This window comes from Python bivittatus, unplaced genomic scaffold (genome assembly GCF_059951505.1).
Source record: "Python bivittatus isolate LINGU-HERP-01145 unplaced genomic scaffold, Pbiv_v1 ctg000700_np1212, whole genome shotgun sequence".
Taxonomy (NCBI): Eukaryota; Metazoa; Chordata; class Lepidosauria; order Squamata; family Pythonidae; genus Python; species Python bivittatus.
The window spans coordinates 101,908,358-101,918,509 of NW_028277098.1; the positions used below are offsets into that span (position 1 = coordinate 101,908,358).

General features: G+C 49.6%; 1 protein-coding gene across 1 annotated transcript; it reads left to right on the plus strand.

Moving 5' to 3' along the window:
• Nucleotides 1–211: 211 nt before the first annotated feature.
• Nucleotides 212–8,254, plus strand: PSMF1 (proteasome inhibitor subunit 1). The gene is made up of 7 exons (XM_088153729.1): nucleotides 212–466; nucleotides 2,088–2,240; nucleotides 3,100–3,182; nucleotides 4,833–5,024; nucleotides 5,225–5,278; nucleotides 5,890–6,048; nucleotides 7,199–8,254. Exons 1-7 carry the CDS (start codon nucleotides 338–340, stop codon nucleotides 7,248–7,250), a joined length of 822 nt encoding a protein of 273 aa, XP_088009855.1. The 5' UTR covers nucleotides 212–337; the 3' UTR covers nucleotides 7,251–8,254.
• The last annotated feature ends 1,898 nt before the right edge of the window (nucleotides 8,255–10,152 follow it).

Below are 10,152 nucleotides of genomic sequence, written 5' to 3' on the forward strand. Positions count from 1 at the left end.
TGACCTCGCCGGGCTTCCCCCCCGCCCGGCTGCCAGCAACCCCGCCATCCACCCGGCCGCCAGCCCCCCCCCCCCGCCGGCCGGCAGCCCCCCCCCCCCCGCCGGCCGGGCTGCGAGGGCGGGCGCTGCCGCCTCGGCGGCTGGAGGAAAACCCGGCGGGGCTCTTCCTCCAGCCCAGCTGATCGCTCAGCTACGCGCGGGGCGGGGCTGGCGCGCTTCGGCTGCTTTCGCTTTCCTGGGCGGGGAGGCGGAGCCGGGCGAGCGGGCCTCCCCTCCCTTCCCGTCCCGTGCCTTCCCTCCGCGCGGTTGTCTTGCAGGCGGCGGCGGCGGCGGCGGCATGGCGGGCTTGGAGCTGCTCTACAACTCGGTGGCGCCGGAGCTGGGCTGCGCGCAGGACGCCCTGCTCTGCTTCGTGCACTGGAAGCTGATCGCGCGCGACTACCGCTGCCTGGGCGCCGGGGACGAGGTAAGCGCCCGGGCGGAGCAGAGCCACCGGGGGCTCGGGCGGGCCGGCAGGCGGGGGCTCGCGGGCGCCTCCGGCCTCTGCGCGGCCCGGCCTGCGGGCGTCGCGTTGGAGCTCCTGCCCGCGGCCTTGCAAGAGCCAGGGGTGTTCTGAGCAGCCCCGCCCTGCAGACGCGCCTCTGCTGAGCGCGCCCGTCCCCTGCCGGAGGGGAGCCGGGGCTCGCGCGGGAAGGCCTGGGGAGGGGCGGAAGGGGGGCCTCGCTTTCTCCCCCCCGCCCCCCCGCTCGATCTTTTCTGTCGGTGTCAGTGAACGCGCGCGTCTGCCCCCGGGTCCCACGGCTCCCGGCGGTTGACGGGAGTGAGAGCGCAAGTGTGAGGAGCTCGCGATCGAGTCGGGGGTTCTCAACCTTGCCCATTCACCACGTCTGGACTCAACGCCCCGAATGCACGCTGGCTGGGGAATTCTGGGAGTCGAAGTCCAGCTGTCTTCAAGTGGCCGAGATTGAGAAACACTGCTGTGGAGGCATGAAACGTCCCTCCCTCCACGATCTCCGGTGAACGGTGCACAAGGTTGCCCGGCCGTCCAGAGGGAAACTCCCGGCCACCTGCTAAAATACAACCGTCTTTACAGCTCTGCAAAAAAGAGGGCGCCAGACGTGTTTTGGGGATGAAGGGCCCCGGAGTGTGGGGGCCATCCCCAAGCAGGACTGCCTCGGGGCAACGTCCCTTGATTTCTCATGGGGACGGACCCTAAGCCCCTCTCTCTGCCTGCTGGCCCAGGCCTTAGAAATCCTGGTGCCTCGAGGGCAAAGCCAGCCGGTGGAAGGAGGCTTGAAAAAACAGCGTAGCAGCCTGAGAAATGTTGGGGCACCCCCTGCGTCTTCTGGGGAGCCTGGAGGCCTCATCCAGGCCAGGGGATTCTGCCCACGCAGGTTGAGTGCTGACCTGGGGCCCAAAGCGAGTGATGCAGGCAGTTTGCTAGCAGGGCTGCATTTTTAGTCCTTTGGCACCCTTGTGGCTTTTCTTTAATTGGAAGGACAGGTGGGTGCTTGCAGAAGTTAAAGGTAAAATAGGAAGCTCTGTGGGGGAGGTGACATGAGGCCCCCCTCCTGCACTGTGCATTCGTTTGCCTAGTTATTTATTTTATTTCTCTCCTTTTTTCCCCCTCTACTTTCATGGAGAAAATCTATCTGTATGGTTGCTAAGAGTTGACAATGACTTGTTGGCATATAGTCAGTCAATCAGTCAATCAGCTTTTCAACTTAAATAAATCCCAAGACAGCAGATACTCTGTCCTCAGCTTGCTGAAGAACCATTCGTAGGAATTTGGGGCAGGGGGGAATTTCAGGAGAAAGTAGAAAGCCCAGTGAAGTGGAGATTCCTGTCAGATCAGATTTTCTCCACCTGAAGTCCACGTGGGTTGGACCTCCAGTTCCCATCATCATGGCTGGGGATGATGGGAGCCAGCATCCAGCCGATCAGGAGGACACTCGTTTGCAGGAGGCTGGCTGAAGCCCTCCCTAACAACCCGGAGGAGTCCTTCCTGTCACGTCCTCCTCCCCGCCACTTGAAGTGGTACAGTCCTGCCAAATTTGACCTGTACCCCTGCCGGGGTCTTGTTGCAGCCGGGTGCCAATGAGAGGAAGTCGGAAATGCTGCCCCCGGGGTGGAACACGGACAAGGACCTCTACACTCTGCGGTACCGGCTGAAGGACGATTCCCGCGACCTGCTGGTGAAAGCCATTATGATGGACCACAGCATCATTCTCAACGTCATGGTGAGGCTGCTGGGGAGGATGGACTGGGCCTCCCTTGAGGAGAAGGAGGGCTAGTGACATAACATGCATCATGATTATGGTGACCATACACTCCTTTATTTCAGAAAGCTGTCTTTTAGATTGATTGACTTTTCAAAAACTCACTTTGGTCCTTTATTTTGGGCATTTAACTTTTACTGCACAAATGAAACCCTTTATGGCATGGTCTTTCACATTCATGTGACAAATATGGAAATTGAATTGTCTTTTCAAAATCAAACATATACGATTTGATTTTAGATATTTTTATTATGTAAAGTTTGTCTTGGTTTGGCTCTTGCATTTTCCTTTGTAAAGCAAAGTTATAAATGTAAACAATTAAATTGTTTTATCGTTATCAACCTCTTTCAGATCTGCCCCTTTTTCAGGTTTGTCCTTTATTTTTTCCGAGAAAATATGGTCACCGTAATCATGGTGTGAGTTCCGCTAGTGAGTCCCACTGAACGTGGGGGGTGGGGGGGAGATTCCACTTTCGGTGTCCTGGGCTGGGTCCTAGCCAGTCAGGGCTACAGCATGGCACCTCTGAGGTGTGTGTGCCCCGCAAAGCCTTGGAGAAAAAGACCTGCCCGGCAGATCCAGATGGTCTTCTTCTGCCTTCTGCTCTCTCTTGGACCATAAACCCCATATTCCCTCTGAGTTTGCCATCTTGACTGTGGATGATAGGAGTTTCTTTCACTGCTCTTGCGATTAAGGGGGGCTAAAGGCATGCCAAGTCAGGGTCTAGATTGACCTTCCTGCTGCTCCCCCTCCTGGCATCTCACCGCCCTGCGGTTGGGGTTCACCTTCATGGCTCAGGGTTGCCTCGATCCGTCTCTTCCAGGATCCCAAAACACAGAAAGTGGCCGATTTAACTTTGAAAGTGACCGACTACGTTGACCCAGAACATCTGGCAGATTTCGACAAGTAAGTGGAGTTCTTTCCAAATATCTAAGGGGGGTGCTGAAAAGTGTAGGCTGCCATAAAATGGGGCCCTTTCGCAAACTGTCTGATTTGCGTTTCTAGGATCAGTCCAGTGTATGTGGGAAAGACCTTGAGAGACGCTGCCTAGGGAGTGGTCGGATAAGAGGCAGCATAGCCCACAGCTGCATAATGGGTGCAGAAAGCGGCTCAGAAGGGACCCTCCCTAACGTCTCGGGCTGTAAAGGGGGTGGGTGGGAATTGTACTTTCAGACTTGCAAGTTTCTGTTAATGTAGCTCTACAATAACGTAGAATTAGTTTATCTGGTCGTGTTTCCTGCCTGGTCTGCCAGGTGAGGCTGACAGTAAGCCATGATGAACTACTGGCTGTGTTCCCACAACACACTTAAGCAGGTCAGTTAAAGATCAAATGGCTTCAGTGGCAAATCATGCTAACCTTGATCAGGGTTAACCTTGGTTAGATTTTTGGTTAACCATTTTAGCTTGCTGTGCTTACTCAGCCTGGTTAGTTCATGATGCAGTACCTGTGTTCACATGATATATTTAAGCAGATCAGATCAGAATCTAGTGGCTGCACTCACACAACATGCTAAGCTTGATCAGGGTTAACTTGGTTAGATTTATGTGGGTTAGCTTGCTGTGTGAACCCAGCCCACACTATCGTTTGCGATTCATTGTGTAACCCCAAAAAGTGGGATAATGGCATGTTATCTGAATGCATCCATGTAAAATCCTTCTATGATGGTTTGTAAATCAAGGCCTGTAACTTACTGTGTTGTGTGATCTGAGGTAAAGTGGAGCCGGCTAGGTGTGGTCTGTTGGACAAGCCATGGCTTAGCCTAAGGGATGACGCCTGTCCCCAACTTCCTTCCTTTTTCGGGACCTTTTAAGCCACCTCTGAAAATAATGGCCAATGTTATGAGTTCCCATGAGGATGTACCTTCACATTTAACGGACATTCACAAATAGCAGACTTTCCCCCCGAGGTCCACTAAATGAGCTTTCAGTCGCCGAAAGAGCAAGGAGCAGCTTCAAAGAAGCCCACCCAAAAGAGAGCCGCCCTTCTCTTGGGATCCGAAGAAGATTTCAGACCAAGAGTTTCCCATCATGCATTTTCCGCTGAAAGAGTGATGGGAGTGGAATTTAGCTGGGGGAATAACTTTCCTTCTACCTGTTGCTTAGTATTTTCTGTATGGCTCTCGGTCATAGAAGAGCGCAGTTTAATCGTGTTGGTGGGGTTGTAATGGGAGAGGTAATCCAACAGGTCAAGGCAGGGTTACGTCCTGAGGTTATACAGTTCACACAACATATTAGGCTAACTAAAAGGAGGTTGGATAGTTTGTGGCTGAGTGCATGCTGGAAAACCAGCTCTTATTTTGCAGGACTCTATGAATTAAAGCCGTGATGTTAAGTTGTCATCTGGTTTATCACTTTGGGTATGGCGTGTTTCTTTAACACTGCAATTGTGTTTGGTTAACATGCGTTGAGGGTTAGCGTGTCAGGTCAGTCCGACCAGCAAGCCGCCTACAGGCCGGGTATATCGAGCTCCCATTGGCAAAGATCAGAATTCTGAATTCTCAGAATTCCATGTTTCCTGGTGCTCCAGGGGCCCCTTTGCTTCTTGCCCCCCCACAGGGTGTATCGGAATATGGAGGAGTTACAGACCCAGATCGTGCATCACATCATCTCCCCTTTTGAAACCTCCAAAAAGAGTGATGCCAAGGAGGAGCCCAGACGGGAGAGGAACCCCTCCCCCCCCAACCCTCCTGACCACGACCCTTTGTGGATTCCACCTCGACATCCTCACGGCAGCCAGCAACCCAACTGGTGAGTCCTTTGTGGTATGATGGGGTGACAGGGCTTATTTGTGGACTGTGCGAGGGGAGTAGGCCTTACTAGGGACTAGAATGATGGAAGGCACACTGTGCGTGCCAGGGAGGGTCTCAACTTCACCCACTCCAGGGTTAAAAGGAAGGTTTATATAGACCTGTTCTCTGATACTAGAGTGAAAATGAGTTCTGTTTCAGGCCAGGTCCACTGGACCCATTTGATATTGGCAGACAAGATCTGGACCCTTTGGGGTAAGTCAATCCCTTATTTCAAGGATTTTCCTTTTTTACAATTCATCAAGAGCAATGTTTCTCAACCTTGGCAACTTTAAGATGCATGCTGGCTGGAGAATTCTGGGAGTTGAAGTCCAAACATCTTAAAGTTGCTAAGGTCAAGAAACACTGATCTGTAGACTTCCCAACGCTGGTGTCCTCCAGATACGTGGGGTTCCAGCTCCTATTTTCTCCAACCAGCCTGGGAGGCCCCGATCAGACGTTGGGTGTGGAAGTCCTGTGCAAGGAAGCAGTAGGCCAAAAGCAGAGCCAAGTGAGGGGGTCCAGTTGCGCAAGTTGATTTGTACTTGATTATCTTCTGTAGGCACGTGAAGAGAACAGGGCAGAAAACCAAGTCTAATCCTTAAAAAAGAAAAATTAAAAACTACCTTGTGGCAGTGAGTTCCATAAGGTGGATGTATGTAAAGAGGTTTGTCCTTTCATCAGTCCTGACCTGCTGACCACCTTGGTGGACTAACCCAGAAGCTTTGAAAGGGGGAGAATCTTCCCTGCTTCCTTGGGTGGATTAGCGACAAATCCATCATTGTCCTGATCTGAGATCTGCATTCACACGTGATTCTCTTCCTCAGGGGTCGAGGAGGGGGAATGATCTTTGACCCGCTTCGATCAGGATTTCGGAATCCGGTTCTTGACCCCTCTTCCGGGCTCCCCAGCAGACTCCCCCCTGGTTCCGTTCCTCCAGGGGCCAGGTTTGACCCGTTTGGACCCCCAGGGGCCAGCCGGGGCAGGTGAGTATTGAGGAGACACTGCCACGTGGGTTGCTGGAAAACTGAATCTGCAAAATGTATTTCTTCCGCACTTGCTGAGAATCCCCAACACATTGATGCACGGGTGGTGCATCTTCTGCTCAGGGCATTGGACCATGGGACCTAAATTTCCCATGGTCCCTCAGTTGCCAGAAAGTGCCAGCCCCCAGAGGGAAATGTTCACATGACTTTAGAAATTTGGATGGGAGAAAAACAGGGGAGTTGTGCTGGTGCCATACTGAGCCTGTCATAAGCTGGGTCACCGTTTGGCCTGGTCATGGACCAAGCATAAAAGCATCCCACCCAAACTGAGAAACTTTGCAAACACCCTGATTCCAAATTTCTCTAGGATTGGAGAGCTGTAGAAATCACAATAAAATAATAAACACTCTGAAACCATGACCATGTCATTGAAAGGCCACTTGCTGTCCATGTTTTGGAAGCAAAAACCCACTGAAAAAGTACAGGGTGTTGTCTTCTGGAACTGCCGGACAAGACGGGGTCACAGTTACCTTGGGGGGCAGCATGTTCCGTACTGTGGGGGCCACCACGGGGCAGGCCTGCTTCCTGGTCCCTGCACACCCTCTCTCACTGTCCCAGTAGGACGGGGAGAATCCTACTGAGCAAGGAGCCCCTGGGATAACCCCCTGCCACGTTGGCTCTTAGAGGTCATACCCAGCACTCAGAACTGGGACCCCGAACCTACTGACAAGCAGGGAAGGGGCCACAGACGAGGCACAGCTCTGTGAGAACAGGCTTTCCTACTAGCTAGTGCATTCTCTACCAGTTGCAGCTTCTCAGTCTTCAAAGGCAGCCCCACATTATGGGAGTTACAGTAGTCTAGGCTGCCAGTGATGAGGACATGAGTCACTCTTGTACGTTTCCTGAGCCAGGGACCAATTGGCCTATCAGGGAACTGGGCAAAGACCCTCCTCCCCACAGCCACAGCCTCTACCTCCTGTTCCATTATCACAATGTTACGTTCTTATTAAACTGATACGCAACCAGGTAAGGGCTATAGTTCTGATGATAAGGGTGGGAGTTCCCACCGCTAAGCCTTCCTGGTTCCTTAATCCTAGAATTAATTTTAATTGCAGAATTAAACTTAAACCATTCTCCGTTCCTCTTTCAGGCCTAACCCTGACCACCTTCGCCCTCCCGACTACGACGATATGTTCATGTGACAACGGCCAGGCTTCCTCGCCTCTTTCCTGGCTGACCGACGCCTGACACTTACCCAGACGTGGGGGAGACTTGGCCTTTCCTGCAGTGATTTCCTTTCCTGCCCCGCTACTGCTTGGTCCCCCCACTATAAACCAGAAGAGGCAACGGCACGCAGTTGACCTTTCAGCCTCTGCCTTTCTGTCTTTTTTCCCCCAGAGTGTTACTTTCGCTCCTTTACCGGACTTAAGTCCAGTGAAGCACAGCTGTGTGCTCCGAGAACAGCTGCTGTGGCCTTGAAAGAGTAGAGTTTTCAAAAGCTGGGAGCAAAGGAACCCTTCGGTGAAGGTTCTGTATATATCAGGACTGGCCAGCCAGTTCAGGATTAAATTGAACCAGTTTGAAACTAGACGTTTTAGAGCTAGATAAAGGTAGATCAGCCACCAGTGCCCTCCTGCCTTCTGTTTTCAGCTCCTTCCCATTTATCGCTGAAGCCAGCGGTCCTCTCGTGTGGTTTCGCCGCATGCTGCCAAAATGGCAGTGGGGGTGTGATCGAGCCAGCTGGCCCTCGGCCGCCTCCATTTTTTCCCCTTACTAGAGAAGCACAGCCTCAATTTCATGGAGTGTGGAGAAACTGAAATGAGAACTAGGAGGCGCCCAGATACCAATGAAAGGGCTGAGGAATCCTCCTTGATCTGGAGACCAACTGCTAACAGGCAGTATTTGGCCCAGGGCTGCCAGCTGCCGACTTGCTTTTGGGAGTTGACATGGTGGCTTGGTAGAAGAGCTGCTTTAGTAAGGATAAAACTTTGAGCAGAGTCCCGTCTGCAGACATCAGACAACCACACACACACACACACACACACACACACAAAGCTGTCCCAACTGAATTGGTTTTGATGGTGGGCAAAGCTGCCACCCTTGGTGCCACCCTCAACCTGGAAGTGCTCCTCCTGTATCACCGGTGTCTCCGTTACGGGTTGCAACTAATAGCCGCCTTAAAAAAAATAATAAAATGAACAACGAACCTCAGTCTGCACTCTCTCAAAACAAATTCTCCATCTTTCCTGCCAAAATCCTTTTCTTCAACTGCAAAAGCAGCTAATCCCTGTTTCCTGGCAGTCATTTGAGTTCTCTGGGGAAGATGTACATCTCTGGTAATGGCTCGCCAACCGCCGAAGGGCTGCCTGATATTTCCCGGGGGAGCTAGATGTTGAAGGAGGTATAGTTGGTGGCGAGGTTTTCTCCTTGCCATGCACCTCAAGGAGACCGCAGAGGCTCTCCTTGGTTGCAAGGGTCTGAGACAACCCTGCCATTTGAGAGCAGGTCAGCCTCTGCAGCCAGGTTGTGGGAAGGTTGGTCCTGCCTTGCCAGAGCCGTCATCTTCCAGATGTGCTGGGCTACAAGCTCCATTATCCACAGACGGGGCGTTATTCATGTCTCACAAGTGCCCAGGTTGGTGAAAGAAAAATAATCCAGAGAGATCCTGGGCGTATTTAGTTTTGTTTTTATTTATTTAGAGAAAATTAACTCATCCAATTGACCAAATCTGCGCACACAACTGGGAGCCTGGTTGCTAATATGCGACATCATGCTGGCTAGGGAATTCTGGGAGTTGAAGTCCACGTATCTTAAAATTGCCAAGGTTGAAAAACACTGCTCTATGCCGCAAATTCTATATCTTTTCCAGACAATTCCAATATTGACTTCAGAAGCACCCTTTAAACAATTGCAATGTGACATTTCTAAGTTTATATGGCAAGGGAAAAAACCAAGAATAAAATAAAAGTTTTGCAAGATGTGAAAGAAAGGGGTGGTTTGGGTCTTCCTGATTTGAAATTGTACTATGTAGCTTGCTGTTTGGTATGGCTTAAAGAATGGATTACCTTGAGAAATGAAAAATTATTAAATTTGGAAGGTTATAATTTGAGATTCAGATGGCATGGATATTTGTGGTATGATAAAGTTAATGTGGACTTTAAAAACCACTATATTAGAAGATCTCTATTAAAAGTTTGGACTAAATGCAGACCACTTTTATGCCCTAAAATGCCGATGTGGACCTCTATACAAGAAGCCTTCTATAGAACTGAAGCGAGATAAAAATAAATGGATGAGATACAAAGACACATTAGAAAAAGAACAAGGAGAATATCAAATCAAAAGAGCAATTGGTGTTAGAAGGACATACTTTTTAATGGCTTTCTTATATGCAATATAAAGAAAAATTTTAAATCGATAAAGAATTTGGATTTGAACAGAATAAATCGGAATTTGAAATTCAATTATGTGAAACAGATGAACACTTAATAGCAAAAATGTATAAATTATTGAGAGAAGAAATGGTTGAAGAACAAGTTAAAGAATGCATGATTAAATGGGCAAAAAATATTGGACATAATATACATATGCAGCAATGGGAAAATATGTGGTCTAAAGGATTAAAATTTATGTTATAATTTGAAAGAAAATGTTTATAAAATGTATCAATGGTATATGACACCCCAAAGACTATCAAAGATGTATGGGACAATTTCCAACGTTTGTTGGAAATGTAACCGATAAGAAGGGTCGTTTTACCATATGTGGTGGACATGTAAAATTGCAAAGAAATTCTGGATTCAAATACAAACCTTGATGCAGAGCATACTACAAATACAGATTCCATTTAAACCAGAATTATTCCTGTTGGGGATAATGGATTTTCAAATAGGAAAACATCTTATTAGAATTACTCAATACACGACTACCGCAGCAAGACTTCTTTATGCACAATTTTGGAAAACCCAGACACTACCAACAATACAAGAATGGTTGTTAAAACTGATGGAAATGGCAGAAAATGATAAACTGACTTGCTTATTAAAAGAAAACTCAAATCATTATTACCTTAAAGAATGGAAACCATTGATGGACTATTTGCAA

Coding starts and splice junctions, on each gene's coding strand:
- PSMF1 (XM_088153729.1), top strand. CDS start 338: ATGGCGGGCTTGGAGCTGCTCTACAACTCGGTGGCGCCGGAGCTGGGC. Junction 5,025..5,224: donor GGCAGCCAGCAACCCAACTG/GTGAGTCCTTTG, acceptor GTTCTGTTTCAG/GCCAGGTCCACTGGACCCAT. Junction 6,049..7,198: donor CCAGGGGCCAGCCGGGGCAG/GTGAGTATTGAG, acceptor TTCCTCTTTCAG/GCCTAACCCTGACCACCTTC.